Source organism: Leopardus geoffroyi, chromosome A2 (assembly GCF_018350155.1).
Source record: "Leopardus geoffroyi isolate Oge1 chromosome A2, O.geoffroyi_Oge1_pat1.0, whole genome shotgun sequence".
Taxonomy (NCBI): domain Eukaryota; kingdom Metazoa; phylum Chordata; class Mammalia; order Carnivora; family Felidae; genus Leopardus; species Leopardus geoffroyi.
This window is the reverse complement of record NC_059331.1, coordinates 162,590,834-162,618,420: the sequence shown is the minus strand read 5'-3', so window position 1 is coordinate 162,618,420 and position 27,587 is coordinate 162,590,834. Positions and strand designations below refer to the sequence as shown.

Sequence of the window (27,587 nt, the reverse complement as noted above, 5' to 3'; positions counted from 1 at the left end):
GGGGGGGGGATTCGGGGGTCGGGAGGCCGGTATGTCGGAGGTCAGTGGATCCGGGATAGGGCGGTCGGAGAGTCGGGAGGCCGGTGGGTCGGGGGCTCGGGGGCTCGGGGAGTCGGGGAGGCGCGAGGCCGGTGGGGCGGGGGGTCTGGGGCTCTAGGGGCCCGCGGGCGGGTGGACCGGTGGGTGGGTGGGTCCGCTGGCGGCGGGGAGGGGCGGGGAGGGGCGGGGCGGGGCGGGGCGGGCGCCGCGCCTGCCGTTCGCCTCTCTGGGCTGCAGGTGGGGCTGTGCGGCCGCGCTGCCTCCAGGAAGCCTCACGGGCCTGCGCCGGCTCCCAGGATGCAGTGTGGACCGGCCGGGCGCTGACGGCGGCGGCGCGTCTGCGGGCGGAGCGGCGCGGGCCGGCCAGCGAGGAGCGCGGCGACGCGGGCGGAGAAGGCAGGGCAGGGCCGGGCGGGCGCCGCCTGCGGAGAGGCCGGGGGCCGGCCTGCGTGGAGCCGCGCGCGGCGGCGGCGGCGGCGGCGGCGGCGACTTCCTCCGGGCCGGGCCGGACAGCGCACGGCCATGGCCGAGGCGGCCGCGGCTCCGGTAAGGGCGGCCCGCGCGCACCGACGCGCGGACTCGGGGCCCGGGCCCAGCACACGGCGCCGCAGGCCCTGGGGAGGGGCTCCGTGGGCCGGGCCGGGCCTCCGTGCCTGGGCTCCGGCGAGCGGGGCGCGGGGTCCGCCGGGGCCTACGGCGCCCGCCGGCCGGGCCCCCCCATTCGCGGCCGAGCCTGAGCAGGGCGGAACCGACCGTCCCCGCAGCGGAGGCCGCCGCACGCCGAGTTCCTGCAGCCCTCCGCGGCTTCCTGCCCCCGCCCCATCCGCCGGCCCCTCCATCTCCGCGCCCCCCACCCCGCGGCTCCTTTCTCTCCCCACCGCTCTGCCTCGGCGCTCCCTACCCCCCAGCTCCCCCCAGCGGCCTGGTGGCACCTGGGAGGCGTCCGAAGCGGCTTGGATGGCGCGCACACCGAGTGCCCGGCTCCATCGAGGTCGGGGCGGAAGACAGCTGCTCCCTCTCGTAGAAGCAGGCAGGCACCAGCCCTGTTAGGCATTATTTTGTCCTCACAACAAACCTGTGGGGTAGGTGCTCGTTCTGTCATACAAAAGAAAAACCCGAGGCCTGGAGAAGTTAACTTGCCTGGGATCGCACAGCTAGAAAGTGTGTGAAAAGACACAGTTGCTCCGTTTTCGGGGCCGCATTGTGTTTTGGGGGAAGCAGACAGGTACACTGGTGTTAAGGATGCAAAACAGAAAGAGGTGAGTGGTTCCTGCATTGAAGTAGAAAGGGGCTGTGGGAGTGCAGGGGAAGGAGAGGGAGGGACTGGCACCCCTCCCTGGCTTGTGCTTCTGTGATTTGAGCTGGGCTTTTAGGGAAGGCTAGGATTTCATCAGGCTGGGCGGACCAGTGGAGCTTTCCAGGTCGGGAGGTGGGCTGGAGCACAGAGAGAAAGCGGTGGGGGGGGGGGGGGGGGGGGGGGCATGTTCAAGGACCAGAAGGCAGCCCCCTGCACCAGAAGACGGTTTTGGTAGGGAGGCAGTGGGAGAGAAGGCTGCAGGAAGGGTTGGAAGGGGTTTTGATGCCTGGATTTCATCATATGGGTGGGAATTCCTTGAAGGATTTGGAGTTCTCTTACCATCCGCTCCCCTGAAGCATGGACTTTCCGCTTCCCTGGCAGGAGTCTGAGGACAGCCCCATATTATCCACCCACCATTCAGTAAGGAGCTGGGCCTGAGCACAAACAGTCACCACCTCCCACTAAATAGTCTGAAGCCCTTCTACGGGGCTCCCTGCCCCATTAAAATGTAAGAAAACTGTGCCTTGCTGGTCGTAAAGTAGTTTACGCAGATGTCCTTTTCCTGCAACGCAAAGATTGGGATAATGGCAGTCAAGTGCACTGAGATGCCGAGTAGGATTTCAGGAGCTGGGGAGCCAGGTGATGAAGTGAGTGGATGCTTCCGGAGCAAACTCTTGGGAGGCTGGGGTCAGATGGCGGTGGTTGATAGGAAAGGACACGTGGGCAAGGGAAGGGATGGTCGCCGTCATGGAGGGTGGCCCCAGGTGCCAGCCCAGTTCAGCCCCTGTAGCCTCGAGGCAGAAACACCTACCCCTTGAGAGCTAGAGTCCCGCCCACATCCAGCTTCCCTCCAATGGTTCTCTGCCTCTCCAGCTCCTCCCCATCCTCTGAGACCCAGGTGAAGCCCTTCTTCAGGTCAGAGGTCATCGGGTATGGCCTCCTAACAGCCACAGAAGCACTGAGGGTGCTTGACAGTCCCCCCCCCCAACGCCGCCCCCATCACTGGTCACACTCTCCTCCTCTCCCTATTATCTGAAGCGTCCACCCATGTTGTGTTCAGTGACTTTCTCCAAAGGAGCCCTCACTCGTTCCTACTAGGCACCGACCATTTGTTGAGGACTGGTTTCCAGAACGTTGTAAGGAGCCGTCCGTCCTCAGGCACCGCCAGAAGGAGGCACAAATATCTAAACCTCCTCCCTGACCAGCCGGTCCCACCTTCAGATGTGGGTCAGTCAGGTGGTTCAGCCCGTACCCAAAGCAAAATGAGCCCTTTCCTCAGGGTCCCCAGCTGCCAATCAGGTCATTCAGGCTCCCATGCGAACTTTCCAGCAACAGGCAAGTCACTGCTTGGGGCAAGCCTTATGACGGTTATCGTATGTAAAAGTCTAACCTCATGGCATGTTTTTACGTTCTTCCCCAATCTGTCAGGTGTGTCATTGATTCTGGGGTGGCTACAAAAATGTCTGAGACTAATTCTCCCTTTGGGAGGGGCTGGATACCACGAGTGACAAAATCAGACTCTCCAGGGACCCAGGGGACCTGGGTTGCTTTTGACCCCTTTTGACCCCTTGACCCACCAATGCCACCTGTGTCAAAGAGTCTAACTCTTGGCTGGTGGAGATTTGCAGTAACGGCGGTTTTTATTAGTTTAAGGAGGAGCAGTTGGGGAGGGGACAAAATCAGATTGCACTGGAGGGAGAGGAATTAGCTGTTTGATTTTTATGTTTATTAGAGTGAGACACAAGGGGCGCCTGGGTGGCTCAGTCAGTTAAGTGTCCGACTTCGGTTCAGGTCACGATCTCCCAGCTGGTGGGTTCGAGCCCCGCGTCGGGCTCCGTGCTGACAGCTCAGAGCCTGGAGCCTGCCTTGGATTCTGTGTTTCCCTCTGTCTCTGTCCCTCCCCCACTTGTGCTCTGACTCTCTCAAAAATAAACAAACATTAAAAAAAATTAAAAAAAAAAAAAAAGAGAGACACGAGATACTTAAAAAAAAAAAAAAAAAAGGCAGTTGAGCAATGCTCATGTTTGTGCCGGTTCAGTGAACCAGCTGTTTTTTGTTTGTGTGCATGTGTGTGTGTGTGTGTGTGTGTGTGTGTTGCTAGGTCATCATCAGTAGACAGTTCCTGTGCGATTACGATGGGAAGTGCAGGCTGGGCTCTAGTAAATCTGCAGTTTACTATTTATGCGCTGAAATGAGCCAGCAGGGCTAAGTCACTGTTTATTAGCAGAACTGCACTGAGCGCCTTCCAGAGAGCCCCCGCAGGCAGATGCAGATTAATGGGCAGGGCGGTGAACGCTGGGATCCGGGTGTGCAAGGTGTGCTACAGAGGCCTGGAGGGAAGGCGCCAGCCCAAACAGCCGTGGTGTCTGAGTCCCCCAGAGGGGCCGATCACCAGGCCACGATCTGGCGTGTGGCACAGGGCGTCCCCGCTTTCCCTTTGTGCTCCGCACACACCCCCCCACCCCCACCCCCGGCCCAGCCCCCCCACCCCTAGCAGAGATGGGCTCAAGGCACGCGGTGGACGGCACGGATGATGGTGGACTTCTCCTTGTTTCCGAAAGATTTCTCCGTGGACAATGGCAGCCACAATTCAGGCCATGGAGAGGAAGATCGAGTCGCAGGCTGCCCGCCTGCTGTCCCTCGAAGGTCGAACTGGGATGGCCGAGAAGAAGCTGGCGGACTGCGAGAAGACGGCCGTGGAGTTCGGGAACCAGCTGGAGGGCAAGTGGGCCGTGCTGGGGACCCTGCTGCAGGAGTACGGGCTGCTGCAGAGGCGGCTGGAGAACATGGAGAACCTGCTGAGAAACAGGAACTTCTGGATCCTGCGGCTGCCCCCGGGCAGCAAGGGGGAGGCCCCCAAGGTACCCCTCGGGCACTGGGGGTGGGACAGCGCGCGGGGCCGTGCCCGTAAGCGTGTGGGTGAGCGCACGTGGTGCTTGTGGTTCCAGGTGCCCGTGACCTTTGATGACGTGGCCGTGTATTTCTCTGAGCAGGAGTGGGGCAAGCTGGACGAGTGGCAGAAGGAGCTCTACAAGCACGTGATGCGGGGCAACTACGAGACGCTGGTGTCCCTGGGTAAGGCGCGATGCTCAGTTTTCTGCTAAATGTGATTTTCAGTGTCCCCAAACCTCTCTCCTCGTGCTGGCGGGCTTCGCCACAAGGGTGCGTAAATCACTAGAAGCTTTGATCATGCCGGGCATTACCTCCTCTCACCTTAGAGGAGCACCGGGTGACTGAGTGGAAAGCTTCCTCTAGCTGGTGAAGTTCACGAGTGGCCGGACAGAGAGGCGTGGTGGTGTTTCTCTTAAGCAGGCATGGAGCATGGACTTCTCTGTCCTGCTGAGACGGAGTGTAAAACCTCTGACCGTTCTCGGGTCCAGGAAGGAATCGATCCACTTTCTTTTAGCCTTCTCTTACTGGGGCGTGTGGCCTTGATGGTGACACTCCTCCAGTTTAGTGGACAATACGGGCAGACCATGCTTCTCCTCTGCCCCCACAGACTCCCAGGGCCCCTGTCACTCTCCACATGGGGTAACCCCAAGAGGCTGTTTCTTCCTGGGCTTCTTTCCTCTTGGGATGGTTTCTGCGTGACCCAGACCTGAAGGCAATAAGGCACGCTCAGTGCGGATGGGAACAGGCGCAAGTGTGACGTTAGATTTTAGCTTGAAGGGAGGCGACTGGGTGGTTCAGCGAGCGTCTGACTTCGGCTCTGGTCACGATCTCACGGTTCGTGGGTTCGAGGCCCGCATCGGGCTCTGTGCTGATAGCTCAGATTCTGGAGCCTGCTTCGGATTCTGTGTCTCCTCTCTCTGCCTCTCTCTCTCTCTCTCTCTCTCTCTCTCTCTGTCTCTCTCAAAAAATGAATAAACGTTACAAAAAAATTTTTTTAATTAAAATAAAATAAAAATGTCTCCCAGACTGCCAGAGACAAAATTGCCCATGGTTGAGAACCAGGACTCTTTACTAATCTAGAAATTTCGTTTCTTGGCCATTCTTGGATTCCCAGGCTGCCTGTCCCCAGCTCTGAATGGAACCACGTGGCAAAAGCTAACCTTCCTATCTTTCCTCAGACTACGCCATCTCCAAGCCTGAGGTCCTCTCCCAGACCGAACAGGGGAAGGAGCCGTGCAGCTGGCGTCGCACCGCCCCGAAGGTTCCAGATGTTCCTGTGGACCCGAGTCCAGGTGAGGGGCTGAGAGGCGGCCAGGGATGCCAGGCAATCAGGTGGGAACGGGAAAGTAGAGGGCCAGGGAGGGCACGACTTTCTTTCCAGGAAGAGCCAAGGAGAAACCTCAGCCTCGAATGTTTTAAATCTGTTTTTTAATAGTTGAGTTATGACCTACAGCCTGTTCAGCAAACACTCCAGGAATACTTCCCAGCGGGGAAATAGGCAGGAAACCTAGCTTTCCAGAAGACAGATAGAGCCAGGGCCCGGAATTAGGGGAAGAGGGAAGAAGTCACTGAGAGGGAAGGTAGGAGTGTGTCGAAGACAAAATTTCTTTCTCAGTTTTATGAAAAGCCAGCCTTACCCCCATCCAAGAGCCGATCTCATCGGCCGGTCACATGTTTCAACGTGATTAGAACCACAGATTTATTTAAGGTGAATCTGGACACCCTGGGTCACGGTCTCAGCTTTTCCTGGAGCTAGTCAGCACCTTTGAAAGTTAAAGAAAGGACAGGTGGATGCGTGAGAAGAGCCTGATCACCAGCGTGATGCCCCAGACAGGTGTAAGGGGTGACAGTCCCTCACTGACCGGGAGACCCCACCTGTGCAGGCTCGAGCCTGCTTTCTCCACAGAACCGCCTCGTCTGTCCCACCTGCCTCAGGATCCCCTGTGGTCCGAACCCCTACGTTACTGAAAAGCCTACCTGTGTTTAATCTGTGATTAATGAAATGTGTTTTCCCTGTTTGCTGATCCATTTCAATTAGAGGTTCGCCCAGCCAGAGCAGGCAGTGCGTAGAGGTGTCGGGAAAGCGTTCACCAGTTTAGTTCCCCAGACGGCCCCACGGACGGCCCCTGAGTCCTTGCTAGGTGCCAAGGGCAGAGCTGAAGTGGAGCACAGCGGCGCAACTGGGCAGGGCGCCATGTGGTTGGAGAAGAGGGATCGGACACCTGCCCGGCTTCCTAGCCTGCGGGGGAGGCCCACCGTGGGTTTGTTCATTTTCCTTATAACATCTACGCGGGGGCCTCTCTGGTTTCCACCCCGTCATTCATGAGAGGGAAGAGGGGCGCCGGAAATACCGTGGCTGCTGGCGGGACCCCGCGCTCCGCCCCAAGCTCGTCAGCAAGAACCCCGTTACCCCACCCGGGCCTCCACTCGCTCCTCACCCCCTCTGGGCTGGGCATGCCCTCGACAGACCTCGTCTCCGCTTCAGTTCCTAAATTCTCCCGCCCTGCTTCGTGGGGACTCCGTCCCCGGCAAGACCTCAGATCTTCACGCTCTTCCTGGAGCGTCCCCACCCATTCTTGCTCGGATGGCTTCCCCGGGCCCTGCATTCGCTGCTGCCCGCCCCTGCCCCACGTCCCGCTCAGCCCCGGCCCGGAAGGCACTGGTGTCCCTGCGCCTCCATGTTGCCTCTGTGCTGGTCTCCCCTCCTCCCTGCAAACCCCCACCTTTCAATCAGACGCCTCCCGTCTTCCTACCGCCTTCCGCGGACCTCATCTCCGCCCCTGCCAGCATTGCTAGCGATGGCACGACCCCAGGATGGCGCTCTGAGCACCGCAGCCTCTCTGTTCCTTTGCCCCCACCCTCCACTCGCTCTCCACCACCCACCCGGAGGTCCTGCCCCTGAGGCAGCCCTCCCATCTTCTTGACTTGAACCCGGCGCCCTAGTGCTCCTCCTGTCCTTGCAGATGGCTCTGCCCGGTACCCTGACCCCAGCATCTGGCCCTTCCACTGCCCAGCTAGTCCTCAGTTCCTCTTTGCCCAGCCCGGGCTCTGGTCCACTGGCGTCATCCCCCCGTCACGCCTCTTGATTGTTCACCTGGCAGAACTATAATCCTGGTTAGACCCATCTGCCTGTGGTGCACCTGTTCCCACGCAGCTGCATGTGGCTGCAGAAAACCCCATAAGCCTTCTCTTCCTCACCTGCAACCTGGGGCTTCAGCACTGCTCCGGGGTCGCACGGTGTCTCCTTGGTCCACTCAGTTGCCCAGAGGTTGGCAAACTGTGGCCTGCAGGCCGGATCACTCACCGTCTGTTCTTTTTTTGGCCCCCGGACTTAGAAGGATTTTCATGTTGAAAAAATACTGTTTGAAACAAAAAGAAACAAACTTCGTGGCCCTCCCGCCCCAGCAGCCTGTCTGCCTCACCTGTGCCCCGTTCTCTGTGTTCGCTGCTGTGGCCATCCCTCCCGCCAAAGGCCTGCCTCTGCTGGACGCTAGATCCAGTCTGGCCACCTCCCTCATCCTTCCCACCAGCATCTGTCTCTGCCCTCGGATGCCCGATTTGGAAACAGACCACTTTTGACCCCACAGCCCTGCCATCCCACTTCTGCCCTCCTCGTGTCACACTGCCCACAGTCGCTGTCCTCCAGCGCCCGCTTTCTCCCATTCCTCTTCCTGCTCTTGAAGCCCTTCCATCAACATTCCTGGCAAGGCCACCAGGGACCCTTGTGGCGTTACGGGTCTGGCCTTACCAGACCCATTTGGGACATTTGTCACCATTGATCACTCTCTTCCCAGATTCACTTCTTTGACAGGAAACCTTCCTGGTTTCCTCCTGCCTCACTTAACACCTTTCCTGTGCTATCCCTGGTGTTCTTTCCGACCTTGAACCGTTGGGGTGCCCTCCCACCTCCGCCCATGCCCCTGCTCTGCCATCCCAGCAGTGGCTGTGAGAGCTCCACGTGCCACCGGTGTGCCTCTTGCCTCGCCCCTCCCTCAATTCTGCACACCCCGCTGAGCCCCACCTCCCCCCCCCGCCCCCACCAGACACGTCTTCCTCTCCCCTGCCACAATAGACAGCTGTCCACCCTGCAGGTGCAGGCCAGGACCCAGGAGTCAGCCCAACGCTTTCTCACACCCACATCCATCGGGAAATCCTAGTAGCTGGCACCCCCCTCAGACTTGTGCAGAGTGCCATCCCGCCTCGCCTCTACCCTGAGGCCATCATCTCCTGCGGTCACCTTCCAACCAGCATACCTGCTCCTGCCTTAATCCCCCAGAGCAAGCCCTACACTCTTCTGTTCACAACCCCTTGCTGGCTTCCCACTGACTCAGAGACTCTGGCTCATTTCTCTATGTCCCGCTCCCTCTGTTCCAGCCACACCGTCCTCGCTTTCCCCCAACACCGCAGGCTGCTCCAGGCTCCAAGCCTTTGCACTTGCCAGGAATGCCCCTCGGATACTTCCCAGCTCCACCCTTTACCTCCTTTGGGTCTCTGCTCGTTGAAAATTGTGGCCCCTTCCCCCCCCCCCCCGAATTTCCAGTCTCCTTCTCCTGCTTTGGTTTGTTCCGTAGCAGATGGTGTCATCTATTATGTATATTTCTAGATTGTTATATATAGTTCATATTTACCGAATTGATGGAGATACAGATATTATATGTATTTCACATAGAGAGAGATTACGGATTTCATGTTTACAGATTTATGTATGGCCAGTAAATTCCACGAGGACAAGAACCTGTATGTCTTTTGTTCATATGATCATTACAGGCACCTAGAATACCGCCTAGCACAGAGTAGGAGTTCAACAGTTATTTGTTGAGTGTCTGTGGTGTTATGTAATTTAAAATATCTGCGTGTTAAAATATGTGTGTTAAATTCCTTGTTAGATTTCCTAGACTCACTCCTCCCTATGGTAACCAGTTGTCCTAAAGTTGGTGTTTATCCTTTCCATCCACATTTTGTGTTTTGTATTATTTTTTGTTTTTAATTTAAAGCCAAGCTAGTTAACATACAGTGTAATAATGATTTCAGGAATAGAATTTACTGATCCGTCACTTACATATAGCACCCAGTGCTCATCCTAACAAGGACCCTCCTTAATGCCCATCCCCCGTTTAGCCCATCCCCCCACCCACCTCCCCTCCAGCAACCCTCAGTTTGTTCTCCATATTTAAGAGTCTCTTATGGTTTGTCTCCCTCTCTGTTTTTATCTTATTTTTGCTTCCCTTCCCTTATGTTCCTCTGTTTTGTATCTTAAATTCCACATAAGAGTGAAATCATATGATATTTGTCTTTCTCTGACTTACTTCATTTGCATAATACATTCTAGGTCCATCCACATAGTTGCAAATGGCAAGATTTCATTCTTTTTGATTGCCGAGTAATACTCCATGTATGTATGTATGTATGTATGTATGCGTATATATATGTATATGTACATATATGTGTATATACGTGTACACACACACACACACACACCACATCTTCTTTATCCATTCATCCATCAGTGGACACTTGGGCTCTTTCCATACTTTGGCTATTGTCGATAGTGCTGCTATGAACATGGGGATGTATATGTCCCTTCGAAACAGCACACCTGTATGCCGTGGATAAATGCCTAGTAGTGCAATTGCTGGGTCGTAGGGTAGTTCTATTTTTAACTTTTTGAGGAACTTCCACACTGTTTTCCAGAGTGGCTGCACCAGCTCGCATTCCCACCAGCATTGTAAAAGGGTTCCTCTTTCTCTGTATCCTCGCCAACATCTGTTGTTGCCTGAGTTGTTAATGTCAGTCATTCTGACAGGTGAGAGGTGGTATCTCACCATGGTTTTGATTTGTATTTCCCTGATGATGAGTGATGTTGAGCATCTTTTCGTGTGTCTGTAAGCCATCTGGATGTCTTTGGAAAAGTGTCTACTCATGTCTTTTGCCCATCCATCCCACTTTAAAACTTTTATTTAAAACTACTATGTGTATATGTAGCCATAAACAATATACAATGTGGTTTTGCAGGTTTTGGAAAGTTATATCAATGTCATTATATTTATCACTCAATATTCGGTATTTCAGGTTTATCTCCACTGATGCATATAGATCAAGTCCATTCATTTTAACAGAGGCTTACTATCCCCAAAGCAACCGCATTACATTTATTATCCACTGGTCTGTTGATTTGCACTTCCGCTGTGTGTGATTTTTCCCTCTCACAAGTGGTGCTGCAGAGGGCAGTTTTACACCTGTCTCTCTGTGTCCATGAGCCGCAGACTCTCTGGGGAATAGCCCCGGAGAGGAACCCCTGCATCACAGGGCACACTTGTCTACACCTCTGCTGTTGCCGTGGTTACACCAGCGTGTCCCGCTCCCTTCAGCAGTTCTGAGTACCTGTTTTCGTACAGCTTTGCCCACTTTCGTCATTAGACTCTCGCCAGTCTGATGGAGGTTGAAATGAACGGCATCGTTTTCATTTGCGTTTCCCCAACTCTTAGGGAGATGGAGCCTCCTTTTCACGTTTATTTGGTTTCTTTGCAAATTGTCTTTTTCCGGTTTTCACTCTCTTATCGATTCAGACTTTACATAGGTTCTGGATACTAACCCTTTGTCTGTTATTTGCATTACAAAACATCTCCCAGTCTGTATCAGGTCTTCTAAGTTTGTAGTGCCTTGTATAGAAGTCTTGATTTTGGGTCGAATCAAACTTACCCATTTCTTCCTTTATGATCTGCTTTTTCTACCTTAAGATAGCCTTCCCTACCTCATTCCAGGTCAGAAGGACATTTGCCTCTACCTTCTTATAAAACTTTCAGAGTTTTGCTTTTCACATTTAAGTGTTTATCAAGAATTAATATACGTGTAGGTTGCAAGGGAGAATGAAAAATGTTTTTCCCCACAAGGGTATCTGATTTCCCAACAAAGTTTGCTGAGGATTCTTTCTTTTCTCCAATGATTTGTACTGCCAGTTTAGTCGTGAACCAGGTTCCCATACACACAGGCACATTTTCTGGGCTCTTTATTCTGTTTTTTGGGTCTTGGTCTCTACGCCAACACGCACTGTTTTAGCTTCATAATAAGCCCTCGTGCCTAGAAGACTAAGCCTTCCCTACTTGCTCTCCAGAACTTTCCATGGCTTTTGTTCTTCTTGGGCCTTTGTTCTCCTATATGAGTTTCAGAATCTTTATGTCAAGTTCTCAGAAAATCCGGCTGGCATTCTGATTGGAATTGCATTTACTGTATAATTTCATTTCTGGAGAATTACCCTTATTACAATATGAGCCCCTCTACCCATGGGAAGACTCGTTTAACGAAGGCTTCTGTGTGTGCTTGAAGAAGGCTTCAGTTTTCTCTGATCGTTGTGTCTATTGTGAATGGGGCTTTTACATTAATTACACTTTTGATTATATGAAATTTATTGTCAAATTAGTTTCCGGGGCGCCTGAGTGGCTCAGTAGGTTAAGTGTCCAATTTCGGCTTGGGTCATGATCTCACGGTTTGTGAGTTCGAGCCCCACGTCGGGCTCTATGCTGACAGCTCAGAGCCTGGAGCCTGTTTCAGATTCTGTGTCTCCCTCTCTCTCTGCCCCTCCCTTGCTCACGCTCTGTCTCTCTCTCTCAAGATTAAATAAACATTAAAAAAAAAAAAAATTTAAAAAAAAAAAAAAAATTAGTTTCCATACAACACCCAGTGCTCATCCCAAAAGATGCCCCTCTTCAATGCCCATCACCTCCCCTCCCCTCCCTACATTTTAAATAGTTATCACAGGTACACAGCTCTGCTGTTGACTTTCTTTAGTAAAAAACAACTTTTACTCAACTTTCTTCTTATTCTAATGATTTGCCAGTTTAGGTTCTCATGGTTTTTTGGTTTTGTTTTTTTTTTTTTGGTGTTTTTTTTTTTTTTTTTTTTTTTTTTAATGTAGGCAATTGTACCCTCCACAGATAACACAAAAGTTATCTCTTCTTTTTAAATTGTTGTAACTTTATTTTTCTCATCCAGCAGTTTGGCTAGGACATTGCCGAGCAGTTCCAGAGATAGCTGGCATCCTTATCTGTGAGGTGCTTCGAAGGTCTCAGCAGTTAAGGATGGTTTTTGCCATAGAATTTCGATAGTACTCTTATTATAAGTTTATAGAAGTTGCCTTCCACTTCTGGCTAAAGCTATTGTGAGCAAGTATTATGTTGTATCAAATGGGTTTTTTTTTTCTTTTTTAATATTGTTTTGTTTCTTTAAAACATTGTAACCGTGTACCATACATAACATTAGCAAATACATACAGAACAAAATCCGTGTGGCCCTTGGAGAATCATAGTAAACACCCATAGTCTCAATACCCAGCATCAGAAATAGAACACAGCCAGAACCTTCCATGGCCCCATTGTCATTCTCTGATCCCATCCCCCTCCCTTCCTTTTACAGATAAACAGAAAATTCAGAAGTAGATATGACCAGTCCCTTGGTTTTCTTTACATTTTTCATTCCTTATGTGTATATTCCTAAATGCCATTGTGAACCTTTTTTGAATGACACCACACCATCTCTAGTCTTCAAGTTGAACTTGGTACAGATCATACCATCTGTATCCTTTCGTTTGACCTTGATTCTGAGCGTCGTCCCTGCTGATGCGGTACAGCTGATGTCCGTTCCTTCTCACCACTTCGTGGGTTTCTCTCTTATGACTATGACACAGCGCATTTTCTCCTTCTGCTGTTGGGCGTTTGTCTTGTTTCTAACTTTTTTGCTTTTAGGAACAGTGATGTTGGGAACATCGTTACGCGTGCGCAAAACTCCCTCTAGGTGTAGACCCGGGCGTGGAACTGCCGGGGCCTAGGAAAGATGCATGTTCGACTTTTCCAGGTGACGTCTGAGTGTTCAAAGCGACACTGCCACCAGGCACCCGCCATCGGTGCCCAGACGTCCGCGGCACCTCATCCTCGCCAGCCCCGGAAATGCCTGCGTCCTCGCTTCTGCCCATCTGGTGGGAGTGAACCGGGTTAAAAGTCGTATTTTACCACGTGCATTTTCCTAATTAGTGAGATTGCACATCACGTCCCCCGCTTCCAGGCCACTTACCTTTCCTTTTCTGTGAAATGCCTGTTGAGTATGTCTGTTGTCCATTTCTCTTGTAAGTTGTTTTCCCTTTACTTACCGATCTGTAAGCGCTCCTTTCACGTTCTGAGTATTAATCTTCTTGTCAGGTATGTGTATTGCCGATACCTTCTCCGGTCACGGTATATTTTAAAGAACAGATGCTTTTGATTTTAATGTACCGGGATTTACTAGTTTTTACCTTTATGGTTTGTTCTTTTTATGTCGTAAACTAGTAGGAAATCTTTCCTACCTCGAGGTTGCGATACACCATCTCACATTTTCTTCTAAAGGTTCTGCCTTCCGCGTTCAAGCGCTGAGTCTGTCGGGGCTGGATTTCCCTGGCGGTGGGAGGCGGGAGCCTGGTCCCCCCACACCAGTGCTTCGGGTCTTCTCCTTTGTTCTTTGGGGTCAGCTTCTCAATTGCCTTCTAATAAGTTCTGTGAAAAATCCAGCTGGGATTGTGGTTGGAGTTGCACTCAGTCTGTTATGCCCGTTGGAGACAACGGACTCCTTTGCCGTTATTCGTGTTATTTGTGAATGCCTGAAGCCCCTCCGTTCAGCTCGTCTGTACTCTCTCATTGAAGTTTTAGAATCTTCCCCCCAAAAGATCTTGTTTTTGTTGTTATTAGGTATGTTACTAGGTTCCTGGTGTTTACTTTTATTCTTTCTTTTTTTTTTTTTTTTTTTTTTTTAGTTTTTTCCGTTGTATTTTTCTTAAGTTTTATTTATTTATTGTGAGAGAGAGAGAGAGAAAGAATGAGTTGGGGGGGTGGGGAAGGGAGCAGAGAGAGCGAGAGAGATGCAGAGAACAATGCAGGGCTCGAACCCACGAACTGTGAGATCGTGACCTGAGCTGAAATCAAGAGTCAGATGCTTAACCGACTGAGCCACCCAGGGGCACCTCTTTCGTTGTATTTTTTTTAAATCATTATTACCAGTGGTGCCTTTTGTTAACATGCTTCTTCTATCTGTTGCCGATGTATGCTAGGGGCTGCGGGGCAGGAAACACTCCTCTCCAGGCACTTTATCTCTCACAGGGGCTCAGTTATGTGACATCCCTCTCTGCCCCCAGGCATCCCCTCCAGGGGGCCCGCCAGGGACAGTCCTGTCTGTCTGTCCTCCTCCCCTGGGGCAGCTGGTCACCCACAGGGGACAGGTTCCTTCACTGCGGTCAGGTAGGGGACTTCCTGTCCCAGAGTCAGTACTAGGGACCCCTCTTGTACACGATGATCCTCAGCTATCATTATGTAATAAAAACAGTTGACCCTCACCAGACTTCCTCTTTTGTTTTATTTTCTCTGCTAAGATCCACGACAGGGAAGAAAAATGGTAGTTGATAGGCTCCCTTAAAGCCCTTTTGAGGGGCGCCTGGGTGGCTCAGTCGGTTAAGCGTCCGACTTCAGCTCAGGTCATGATCTCGCAGTCCGTGAGTTCGAGCCCCACGTCGGGCTCTGTGCTGACAGCTCAGAGCCTGGAGCCTGTTTCCGATTCTGTGTCTCCCTCTCTCTCTGACCCTCCCCCGTTCATGCTCTGTCTCTCTCTGTCTCAAAAATAAATAAACGTTAAAAAAATTAAAAAAACAAAAAACCCTTTTGGAAAGCGTACAAAAATACAGTTGTATTTCATTTACTGATATTTCCACCTAAAAACCTTGCTCACATTCTCATAATTCTAATAACATTGCTAATAATTGTCTGATGATTCTCAGATCTCCTGAAAAGATAATCCTATCATCTATGAGTAATAAGAATGTTTTGTCTCCTTTCAAATCTTTAGGGTTAATTTTTCTCTTGTCTTATTGTGCTGGTTGAAATAAAAGTGGCGATAGCAGGTATCCTTGGTTCATGATTTTAAAGAGAATGCTTATTAACTTTACATATTGAGTCTAACGTTTGTTAAAGGTTTTGTTTATCAGTACCCTTTATGAAGTTAAAGAAGTTTCCCGTATTTCCAATTGATGAGATATTTCTAATAAGGAAAGATGTTGAATTTTTATAGAATGCTATTCTGGTGTTTGTTGAGATGATTATGTGATTTTTCCTCCTTTAACCTGCTAATACGGCAAATTATGTGATTTTCTATTGTTGAATCAATCCTGTGATCTGAGAATGAACCTAACTTAGTCATGAACCTTTATATACGCTGCTGGATTCTGGATTTAGTATGCTAGTTGTTTAGGATTTTTGAATCTTTGTTCATGAGTGAAACTGCCCTATTTTACTTTTTCAGACTGTCTGGTTTTGATATAAGCTATGACGTATTCCCTCCGTTTTTATTTTCTCAGAGCGTTTGTGTAATATTGGAATTATCCGTTCCTTGAATGTTGAGTAGAGAATACCAGTGAGGCCATCTGGGCCTCAAGTGGTCTTTGTGGGGGGAGATGTTGGTCTACTGACTGAAGTTCTTTAATAGGGATAGAACTATTCAGGTTTTCTATCACTTTTTAGTCAGTTTTAGCAAATTCTAGTTTTTCTAAGCAATTTGTCCACCTCCCCAGAGTTTCCAAATGACTTGGAATAACATTCATAAAACCATCTTCTAATCTCTGCTGTGTTTATAATTCTGTTCTTTTTCCATTCTTCATGTCGGTTATCAGTGCTTTCTCCTTTTTTTTTTTTTTTTTAATTTTTTTTAACGTTTATTTATTTTTGAGACAGAGAGACACAGAGCATGAATGGGGGAGGGTCAGAGAGAGGGAGACACAGAATCTGAAACAGGCTCCCGGCTCTGAGCTGTCAGCACAGAGCCTGACTCGGGACCTGAACTCATGGACCACGAGATCATGACCTGAGCTGAAGTCGGCTGCTTAACCGACTGAGCCACCCAGGCGCCCCTCTCCTTTTTTTCTTGATAGATGTAACGGTTTAATAGTCTCTTCAAAGAACCAACTTTTGGCTCTCTGTATTCTACCTTTGTTTTCTCTTTTATTAATTCATGCTCTTGTATTGTTGCCTGTCTTCTACTTTTTATTTTATTTTTAATGTTTATCTATTTTGAGAGAGAGTGTGTGCACGAGTGGGGGAGGGTCAGAGAGAGAGAGAGAGAGAGAGAGAATCCCAAGCAGGCTCCACACAAACTGTGAGATCGTGACCTGAGCCAAAATCAAGAGCCAGACTCAACTGGCTGGGCCACCCAGGCATCCCTGTCTTCTAGTTCTTAAAGGGGTTTTTTTGTGCCTGTCATTTCTTTTCCAGCCTCTTGCCCTGACCCTTAATTTTCAACCCGTCTTCTCTTTTTAATATAAATATACAAGGTCATAAAATTCCCTCTAAGTACCATTGTAGATGCAACTCACATATTTTGATAAATTATATTTTCGTTAGCATTGGGTTCCAAATATCTTCTAATTTTCATTGTGATTTCTCCTTAGAGTCTTGAATTATTTAGAAAACATAGATTTTTTTTTTTATGTTTATTTTTGAGAGAGAGAGACAGAGTGTGAGTGGAGGAGGGGTAGAGAGAGAGAGGGAGACACAGAATCCGAAGCAGGCTCCAGGCTCTGAGCTGTCAGTCAGCACAGAGCCCAACGTGGAGCCCAAACCCACAAACTGTGAGATCATGATCTGAGCCAAAGTCAATCGCTTAACCTACTGAGCCCCCCAGGCGCCCCAGATATTTTTAAATTTTAGTAGGTATGGGGAGTTTGGGGGGTATATGTTATTGATTTCTAACTTAATGTTATAGTTACAAAATCAGTGTTTAAAAGATTAGTATTTTAAAAATTGACTAAAGTTTGCTTTATGGTCTAGACAGTGTTCATTTTTCCTTATTGCTCGGGGTGGCTTAAAAAACTTGTGTTTTCCTTGTCTTTAGATTCTACTATGTCCATTTGATCAGGTTTGTTAATAGTGTATTCGAATCCTATGACCTTGAGTCAGCTAGATTTATCAGTTATAGAAACAGGTATGTTGAAATACTCCACTGAGAAGTTGGGAGTTATTTCTTCTGGAGTTTTGCTGTATTATTTTAAAGCTAAGTTATTAGATTAAAAATGTAGAATTAGTTTTTCTTTCTGGCCAATATAACTTTGCACAGTGGTCCTTTTTTATTTCTGTGAATATTTCTCTTTTTAAATTCTATTTCGATGAGGCACCTGGGTGGCTCAGTTGGTTAAGCTTCCAACTTCGGCTCAGGTCATGATGTCACAGTTTGTGAGTTCGAGCCCCATGTCGGGCTCTGTGCTGACAGCTCAGAGTCTGGAGCCTGCTTCAGTTTCTGCATCTCCCTCTCTCTCTCTGACCCTCCCCTGCTTGTGCTCTGTCTCTGTGTCTCTCTCTCAAAAATAAATATTTAGGGGCGCCTGGGTGGCGCAGTCGGTTAAGCGTCCGACTTCAGCCAGGTCACGATCTCGCGGTCCGTGAGTTCGAGCCCCGCGTCGGGCTCTGGGCTGATGGCTCAGAGCCTGGAGCCTGCTTCCGATTCTGTGTCTCCCTCTCTCTCTGCCCCTCCCCCGTTCATGCTCTGTCTCTCTCTGTCCCAAAAATAAATAAAAAAACGTTGAAAAAAAAATAAATAAATAAAATAAATATTTAAAAAAAGTAAAAAAAAAAAAAAATTCTATTTTGGGACGTCTGGGTGGCTCAGTCGGTTAAGCCTCTGACTTTGGTGCAGGTCATGATCTCGTGGTTTGTGAGTTCAAGCCCCGCGTCGGGCTCTGTGCTGACAGCTCAGAGCCTGGAGCCTGCTTTGGATTCTGTGTCTCCTTCTCTCTCTGCCCTCCCCTTCTTGTTCTATCTCTCTCTCTCTCTCTCTCTCTTAAAAATAAACATTGAAAAAATTTTTTTTATTTTATTTCATCAGATATGGGATAACTGCATCATTTTAAAAATTTTCTTTATTCTGGCTTTGATTCTTTTACACTGCTTTCACAGCCTTCTGTTGTAGGCGTGTCTTTTGCAAACAGCATATAGTTAGGTTTCTTGTTCATTTTTAGTCCGATCATCTTTACCTTTTAAATGTCCGGCATGGTGGGCACTAGCCACATGTGGCTGTTGGTGACTTAAAAAGTACTATAAAGATGACATACATAAATGCTGAACATTTTGGATATATTGAGTTAAGTAAAATATATTGTTAAAATTAATTCCACCTGTTTCTTTTTATTTTACTATTTTTTTTTTTTAACATTTGTTTATTTTATTTTTGAGAGAGAGAGCACGAACTGGGGAGGCGCAGAGAGAGAAAGAGAGGTAGAATCCCAGGCAGGCTCCACACCACCAGCACAGAGCCTGACACGGGGCTTGAACCCAGAAACCGTGAGATCATGACCTAAGCTGAAGTCAGACACCCAACCGACTGAGGCACCCAGGCGCCCCTCCTGTAATCAGTTTTGATACTCTCATCAGATGCTCCCCTTTTTATTTTTCCGAATATATTAAGGTCCATATTCTGTATATGGTAATTCCAGTATTCTAACATCTCTGCAGGGCAGATCCTGCAGTGTGTGGTCTGCTGACCCACTGAGGCAGCTGCTTTTCTGGTTGAGGTGGCAATTTGTAGTTGTGAGCTCAGTAATGTCTGAGAACTGTGTTTATTTTTTTTGTCATGTTTAATTTTATTTATTTATTTTGAGAGAGACGGAGAGTGAGCTCGCATGCGTGGGCACAAGCCAGGGAGGAGCAGAGAGAGAGGGGGAGAGAGAGAGAATCCCAAGCAGGCTCCGCGCTGTCAGCACAGAGCCCGACAGGGGGCTCGATCTCAGGAACCGTTGAGATCATGACCTGAGCTGAAACCAAGAGTCAGATGCTTAACCGACTGAGCCACCCAGGCATCCCCTGAAAGATTTAAGATGTTTAAGATGCTGTCATCCTGAGACTCTCTGTCCACCTCTGCTGGTCCTTGGGGCCACCAAGACCTTGGCCTGGAGGTTTCCGGGCCACTCCGTGGTGTGACCTGGCACCAGTGACCCTCGGGCACAGGCTGTGCTGTGTCAACTCCCACGCTGATACTTAAGACACCATATCCTTCAGCTTCTTTTTTTCCGTAGTTCTTGGGAGTGAGTTCGGCCACGATTCTCGTGTTGTTTGGCCGCTCTCCTGGTTTGTAAGTTTATTTTTATAGGACCTCCTGTGGCCTGAGTTTATTTTCATAGAACCTCCTGTGGCCTGAGTTGTGGGGGGGTGTCCCCATGGGCAGGTCTGCATTGCCTGTGCTGGGCGGGGGGGGAGCCGCCTGGGCGCCGTGGTGGTCAGCCAGCGTTTCTGTGAATTTCTCAGCTTAGGGTCTCTGCACCACGTAGGTAGTATGAATTCGGTGTGGACATGGGGAAATTCCCGTTTCTTAGGGTGGCTGTCCCACCCGTGGCTCTAGACAGGTGGCGGCTTCCTTGTAGCGCCCTCAGGTGGATGGAGTTATTTCCAGCTCCCAGCTCACCGAAGGGACAGAGCCTCCTGGCTCCTGGCTTCACGCAGGCAGCTCAGCACTGTCTCGCCACACCTGGACATCAAAGCCCAGCCTCCAAGGCCTGTGTCCTGTTCCAACAACTCCCTGGGTCACCTGGCCTCTGTTCCAACTCTTGATTTGACTTTGCATTTGCTCTTTGATTCTTATATCTGGAATCTTTGTTTTATGCTCACTCATTATACATGTGCGGGGGGGGGGGGCGGAGGGGTAAGGTTTGGGGGGATACTCGGGCTTACATTTTATGTAACATTTCTGTGTTAAGAGTGAGGGCAGGACCTCCCCAGAGCAGCGCGGCCTTCCCCAGGGACCAAAGATCCAGCCCTAAGAACTCACGGTCGTATTCCTCACCCCTTCCCACCCTCCCCTGTGCTCACTACCGTGTGACCTCACGCTTTGCCCAGAAGGCCCCGCTGCCCCTGCTTGCTCTGGCCTTCCGTTCCCACCAGGCTCTTTTGCCATCTGAGCCTTGTAAGCGCCCGTGTCCATTTCCTTGGCTGGATGTGTGTCCCCCACCGGGGCCGAGGGGCCCTGATGCTGTGTGTTCATGCACTTTCCCTTTCTCAGGCTCGGGGCCCCCGGTTCCTGCCCCTGACCTCTTAATGCAGATCAAGCAGGAGGGCGAGCTCCAGCTCCAGGAGCAGCAGGCTCTGGGCGTAGAGGCCTGGGCAGCCGGACAGCCGGATATCGGGGAGGAGCCGTGGGGCCTCAGCCAGCTGGACTCCGGAGCAGGAGATGTCTCTACAGATGCCGCCTCTGGTGAGTGGCCGCAGCTAAAGCAGACACAGGGACAAGTGTGGGGGCTGACGGCAGGGTGTGGGAAAGGACCTGGAAGCACCGTGGAGCTGTGGCCTCCCAGATCTTGAACATCCGGTCTGACCCACTGGGGAGTTTTCCCCCCTGAAGGGAGGGGGCTGTGCCTAATGATACCTTGTGCCCCCCCCCCCCCCCCCCCGCCGGGTTTGGTGGTGCTCACGTCTCAGAGCTTCTCTGCCTGACCTCGGTCCACTGCACTCCTGTTTGCCTTGCCTTCGCCCCAGGGCAAATTGCCAGCTGCCTCGCATTACAGAGGCCTGCATGAAATAGGCAGTGACATCGAGCTTCCTGGTGCCTCAGAGAAGGGGGCCACAGAAAACCAGGTGCGGGAGAGGAGAGGTGGTTACGCTCCCGCAGAAAAGGCCCAGGTGGGATCTTAGAGTCTCACCTGCCCTTCCTTCCCCTAACCCCCGGGCTCTGATCTGTCCTCACTGCAGGCGTCCACTCCAACTTTTCCACCACGATCCCACCCACTTCCTGGCAGGCGGACCTCCCTCCCCATCACCCTTCTTCAGCATGCTCGGACGGGACACTGAAGCTCAACACAGCAGCCTCCACGGAAGGTATGGTGCAGCCGAGAGGGGGCGGGAAAGGCTCGAGTCTGCCTGCAAGGCTGCCTCGGCCCAGGGCCCTCGTTTTTACTGCCGAACTGCCCTGACCTCTCAGCCAACAGGCCTTTAGGTGTCACATGTGGCGTTGGGACTCTATAGTCTGTCCTTGATCTCCTTCCAAACTCTTAAGCTCGAACAGCCTTTCTTGAGAGCGTATGTGTTTCCGACTGTCCCTTTCACATATGGTCCTAACCAGTCAACCCTGCTAAAGCTGATCCCTTGAGAAGGACGTATCGCCTGTCCAGGCCCAGCCGTCCTGGCTCTCTGCTGGCGTGGGAAAAACCAAACCAGACCAGAGCCTCTTGTGACCCATCAACACTACCAAAGACAGGCGTCCGAAGGCCAGGATCAGGAAGAACAACTACCAAACTTATGGATTAGTTTTCCATTTACTTCTGTTTTGAAGGCCAGTTATCTGTTACTTTCCTCATTCCTGTCATATTTGTGCTAAAAGCCCAGGTCCCTGATATAAAACTTCAGGATGTGAGAGTCAAGTACATTTATATAAAATCAAACACAGTTTTCCTGTTTGGCTAATATTTTTCTCACTAGCCGGCGGGCCACATAGAATGCTTGCTGCATTCCAAACGTGCCCACCAGTGGTCAGCCTTAGGATGAACTCAGGAGTAGCCTTAATGACCAAAGCAAAAATGGACCCGGGTGAGAAAATGCGATGGTTGCTTTACCTGTGAAGGTCCTCGCCCAGGGTTTGGCCGCATGACTGCCGGTGGGGGGGGGCTCTGCCCAACGGGATCCTGAGGCTTGGGAGAGTAGGGCTCACGGTCATGGTGGAGCGGAGTAGCTGCCGAACAGCCAGACGGAAGGATCGGCTCCTCCCTTAAGCAGGTACGGGAGGCGACAATACCGGGTCCTTCTGCCTTTCTCAGCAGATGTCAAAATTGTGATAAAAACAGAAGTCCAGGAAGAGGAGGTGGTGGCCACGCCAGTGCATCCTACCGACCTGGAGGCTCACGGGACCCTGTTTGGACCAGGCCAAGCCACAAGGTTTTTCCCTAGTCCCGTCCAGGAAGGAGCCTGGGAAAACCAGGGCGGCTCCTTCCCCAGCCAGGACCCTGTGCTGGGGCTGAGAGAGCCCGCCCGGCCTGAGCGGGACATGGGCGAGCTCAGCCCCGCGGTGGCCCAGGAGGAGACCCCGCCGGGGGACTGGCTCTTTGGGGGGGTCCGGTGGGGCTGGAATTTCCGGTGCAAGCCCCCCGTGGGCCTGAACCCGAGGACCGGGCCCGAGGGGGTGCCCTACACCTCCCCCGACAGCGGAGAGGCCGTGCTGGACCCCAGCCAGGCCCCGAGACCCTTCGGCGACCCCTGTAAATACCCCGGCCGGACCAAGGGCTTCGGCCACAAGCCGGGCCTGAAGAAGCACCCCGCCGCCCCGCCGGGAGGGCGGCCCTTCACCTGCGCCACGTGCGGGAAGAGCTTCCAGCTGCAGGTGAGCCTGAGCGCGCACCAGCGCAGCTGCGGGCCGCCCGAGGGGGCGCCGGGGGCGGCGGGCGGCGGCGCGCGGGACGGCAGCGCGCTGCGGTGCGGGGAGTGCGGCCGCTGCTTCACGCGCCCCGCGCACCTCATCCGCCACCGCATGCTGCACACGGGCGAGCGGCCGTTCCCCTGCACCGAGTGCGAGAAGCGCTTCACCGAGCGCTCCAAGCTCATCGACCACTACCGAACGCACACGGGCGTGCGGCCCTTCACCTGCACGGTCTGCGGCAAGAGCTTCATCCGCAAGGACCACCTGCGCAAGCACCAGCGCAACCACGCGGCGGGGGCCAAGGGCCCGGCCCGCGGCCAGCCCCTCCCGCCCCTCCCGGCCGGGCCCCCGGACCCCTTCAAGAGCCCGGCCTCCAAAGGACCCTTGGCCTCCACAGACCTAGTGACCGACTGGACTTGTGGCCTGAGCGTCCTGGGACCCAGCGACGGCGCGGACCTGTGACGCCCCCCGCCCTCCCCCGCCCGAGCTGGCGAGGGTGGGGGGGGCGCCCCGGTGTCCTGGCCCCGCTGCAGGCCGCGCGCCTAAGGAGAGCCCCACTCGGAGGCGGCAGGGCGGTGGTGGGAACGGAGCCCGGGGAAGCCGGTTTCCCAGCCGCTGAACTGATCGCTGGAGGGAGAGAAACTATCAAACGATCCGGCCTCCACCTCTAAACAAAGTAGAATTCTCTGATTGTGAAACTGAGCAGCATAGAATTTTAAGTAATTTAATTATGGAGACTTTTTTTTTTTTTTTTTTTTTTAATTCTTGACGAAAACGCTGGAAAATAGTCGTAGCATCAGTTTAAACTTTATAGTGTACTTTCGGTTTCCGGAGCGTGCGTTTGTGTGGGCTGTGACCGTACCAAGTCCGACAGTGAGTTGGCCGGCTGGGGACACCGGTGAGGAGGGTCCCGGACCTGCCCTGGCCCCGCTGACTCCTAGGGAGGGGCCGGTGGGGGTGGCGGCGCAGCAGAGTTGAGAAACCCCCGCCCCACCTGGCCACCAAGCTGGCCTGGCGGTGAGGCAGGTCTGGGCCTGGGGCTCCAAGCTCCTCCCATCACCCCTCCCCTCCAGGGTGTGGAACCCCCACCGCGTGTCAGAGTCAGCAGGGAGAAGGACGCGCCCACCGGCAGCCAGTCCCCTTCCCCAGCTTGCCCCTCCATCTGAAAAGTCCCCTCACCCAAAGTGCTGGCCCATTATGGGCCATCTGCCGCCCCTAACGGCAAGGGATCTGGGTGGTGTCACCCTGTTATGGGACTCAGGGCCTCATAAAGGAGAGCCACCTGAAAACACAGTGTTAGGGCTGCGCAGGGGAGGAGGCAGAGGTGGGCAGGCCCAACCTTTCACCCTCAGTTACCGGCGGAGCCAGGAACAAAGCCTGGCCTGCCGAACCCCACGAACCCCATGTGGGGCCGCTTTCCTCTCCAGCCAAATGCTTCTCTTTCCTTTGCTCTGTGTAGTGAGTGTTTCTTCGTTGTCAGAACGCTTTCACATCGCGTCTCATTTGATTACTGTGACCTTGTAAAGCACGCGGGACGAGTGTTGTTAGAGATGAGGAAGTAAACTCCTCCAAGGGCACCCCTCCCAGCCTCACGCGGGAGTGCGCGGCCGCGTGCCAGCAGTCGAGGAAGGCCATGGATTAGACAGGCTGGTCGCCCTGGAGCACCACCGGCTTGGGGGAAGGAAGGTACTCGCGGCTGCCCTCTTAAGATCTGTACCACCGCTGGCAGAGCAGAATCATTAGGCGTCAAGGTTCTGCTGGCCTGTCTGGAGTGTGCACCCATTCTCCCCAGGGGGCGGGCGGGTTGGGGGGGGGGGTGCTGGGTGGCAGGTCTGAGGCTGCGTGAGGGGCAAGTGCTTGTTCATTCCCCCTCTGACATCTTAGAGGTAGAATTAGAAACGGCCCAGGTTTCTTGATTCTGCCGCAATGCTGTCCCTACCACACAAGTGTCCATTCCTGTTTCGTTGGCACAGCCACTGGTCCCCTTGCCCCCAACGGGTAACCTGTTCCCCCCTGAGGAACCAGAGACCGTGGCTTCCTTTCAGTCCGCTTCCTCATGCGTCCTTTTGTTAGGCAATAGACTAGTTCGGAAAATTGTTTCTATGTACTGTATATTTTGTACCCGTTTACACTTCTAATATTGATATAACTGATATTTTGAAAAACGGATGAAGAGGAAACATCCTGTTAAAATAAAACCTAACCAGCACCAAGACGGCTTGGCGGGTTCCATTCTTAGACCTGTGTCTTGGGCACTGATGCCTCTAGACCCTCCTCCCACGGGAGCCGTGTGACCAGCTTCCTGGGCGCCCTCCTCCTACACGTGGTCACCTCGGACCCAGGGAGGCCGCCGTCCCTCAGAGCTAGGAGTGGAAGAACCCAGAGAAGTCTGACTCCATGGAAGGGAAACCATAACGTGCCCAGTCACTTTGCTTCAGAGTAGAGTCCTGCTTTGTGTCGTCCGCCTTGATGTAATGCGATGCGAGGTGCGTGAGACCGGGTTTGGGAGAAGAACTGCAGAGCATCAGAGAAAAGCGGATGCCGGGTGTTCTCTCCTCGCCTCGTGCCTCTGCGGAGCCCGCGGCTGCTGTGTTCCTGGTCCGGGGGTGGAGGCCGCCCGACAACCAGAGCCAACGGTTGTGAATGTTTTATCTCGTGTGTTCGGTCTTTTTCATCTTGATCTTTGTCTTTTTAAGAAAATGAAAACGTACAATAAAATCTGCGGAAACTTGCCACGAGGGCCTGGGAGTGGGACGGGGCGAAAGCGAGAGTGGGTGTCCCGTGGCGTCGAGGTGACGATGGCAGCGCGCTCCTCGCCGGCAGCCCTGCCCTCCCCCGCTGGACGTGGCCCCGGTGCTCGGAAATCAAGCAGGGACGCTCCCGGTGACTGCCGGGCTCACCGCACGGGGACATCCCCACACGCCCTCTTGCCACACGCCCTGTGCGCACGAATCCCGAGGACCCTGCCAAAGTCTCCAACCATTTAGTGGTCCACTCCAGGGCCGACTCCTGAGGCTCTCCGGGCAGAGCATGGGGGGAGGGGGGTGAAGTTCAGTATCCAAAGGGGCGCCCCCATCAGTAGTTAGGGAGACCAGGCCAGCCACGTGGGCGGGGGGCCCCACCACTGCTGGGAAGCATCAGCCTTAGGCCGGAGCACTGTGGTCCCTGTTCGCTGAGTGTCCTTTTGCTGCTATAACAAATGACCACAAACTTTGTGGCTTCAACCAGTACAGACCTATTTTATGCCTCTGGAGGTCAGAAGTCCAGAACCAGCCTTCCGGAGCTAAACTCGGTGTCAGCAGAGCTGCGTTCCTTCTGGAGTCCAGGAGAGAACCCACTGCCTCGCCTTTTCCAACTTCTAGAAGCCCCCTGCCTTTCTTGGTTCGTGGCCCCATCCTTCATCTTCAGTGGGGGTCACTCCAACCTCTGCTTCTATCATCCCATCTTTTTCCGGCTTTGACTCTCTTGCCTTCCTCTCAGAATCTTTTCTCTCTCTCTCTCTTTTTTTCTTTTGTAAAGTTTATCCATTTATTTTGAGAGAGAGAAAGAGCACAGGCCGGGGAGGAGCAGAGAGAGAGAGAATCCCAAGCAGGCTCTGTGCTGTCAGCGCAGAGCCCCACGCAGGGCTCGAACCCACAAACCAAACCGTGAGATGGCGACCTGAGGTGAAACCAAGAGTCTGACACCCTACGGATGGAGCCAATCTTGCAATTCCATCAGGCCCACCCAGCTAATCCAGAATAATCCCTTCGTCTGAAGATCCTGATTTAATCACGCCCTCAAAAGTCCCTTCTGCCACTTAAGGTAACATATCCACAGGTTCTAGGGATTAGGATGTGGACATCTCGGCGAGGGAAGCATTTTTGGCTTTACTACACTTGCCAAATCCCAGGGCAGTTCTCATCTCCTACCTGAGGCCAGGCCCCATCCTCCACGGACGCTCCCGTGTTCTGGCACCGAAATAACGTGCTTCAGCGACAACATTTGAGGCTCGTCGTGCCCAGCCACCCCTTCATCTCAGCCACCCACTGTTGCCCACAGAAGGGTACCCGTCTGCTGCCTGCCTCCTCCCGGCATCTTTCTTTACCCTCATCTTTCTACAACTTTGTTCTATTCCTGATGCGTCCAAAGATGGCCCCCATCCCTTCCGACTTCCTGTTGTAAAGTAGCAGTGCCACGTCTCTGTCGTGTTCCCGGGCAGACTGAAGTCAAAAAGGGTCAACTGTGCCTTAACCGGTCCAGCAGCGTCAAGATCTTTGAAGATCGTGCTGGGCCCTGTAGCTGTTCTTTTATGCCTCCGTTCTTGGGAAGATACCCACGCTCCTCCGAGGTTCCTGTCTCCTTCCCTCTTTCCTTTTCTCTGTCGTTTATCCGACTTCATTCCACACCATTGAAGGCTTGGCAGAGCCCCGGGCTCCCAGGGTGTAACTCCCACCCCGTCCCGCCCCGCTCCATCCCTCATTCTGGCCCAGGGTGACCTTTCTAACTAGGAAATCTGAGCATCCTCGCTCCCTGACTTAAAGGCCTCCTATGACTCCCATCACCTACTGCTGAAAATCCAAATTGCAGCCCCGCATGGCTGACCCCCCCCGCCCCCCCAGGAGGCGGCTCCTCCCCGTCCTCATCTCCTGTAACTGCTCTTGTGTCATCCTGCAGATGAACTGAACTGCCCATCTTCCCTGGGCACCACGCTGTTCCCACCGCATGCAATGTCCTCTTCTCCTTGCCCCTGCCCCCTCCCCCCCCACACACCCGGTACACTCCTTACCCCTCAGGTCATGGCTCAGCATCACCCAGCTGTCCCCGGTCTCTGCAGGTGGCACCGATGCCTCCCCTGTTTCCCACAGATGCTTGCTCAGTCTCCTTCTTTCCTCTTCTTAGACTGTCCCCTACTTCATACATAATGTGTGGCTGGAAATGTGTATAAGAGTGTACGTATCAAGATAAGGCGGTGCACTCACAAGTCATA

At 52.5% G+C, this 27,587-nt stretch overlaps 1 protein-coding gene across 4 annotated transcripts; it reads left to right on the top strand.

The window, feature by feature from the left end:
• Positions 1 to 270: 270 nt before the first annotated feature.
• Positions 271 to 24,831, top strand: ZNF746 (zinc finger protein 746). 4 transcript variants are annotated; one of them, XM_045496066.1, is made up of 7 exons: positions 271 to 585; positions 3,898 to 4,197; positions 4,285 to 4,411; positions 5,407 to 5,520; positions 20,276 to 20,467; positions 20,962 to 21,087; positions 22,023 to 24,831. In XM_045496066.1, the coding sequence occupies exons 1-7, from the start codon at positions 562 to 564 to the stop codon at positions 23,078 to 23,080; spliced, it is 1,941 nt and encodes a 646-aa protein (XP_045352022.1). In that variant the 5' UTR covers positions 271 to 561; the 3' UTR covers positions 23,081 to 24,831. The 4 variants fall into 4 exon arrangements, with proteins under 4 accessions (XP_045352022.1, XP_045352023.1, XP_045352024.1 ...); XM_045496067.1 differs by having other exon boundaries at positions 273 to 585; positions 22,026 to 24,831; XM_045496068.1 differs by having other exon boundaries at positions 274 to 585; positions 4,330 to 4,411.
• Positions 24,832 to 27,587: the final 2,756 nt, after the last annotated feature.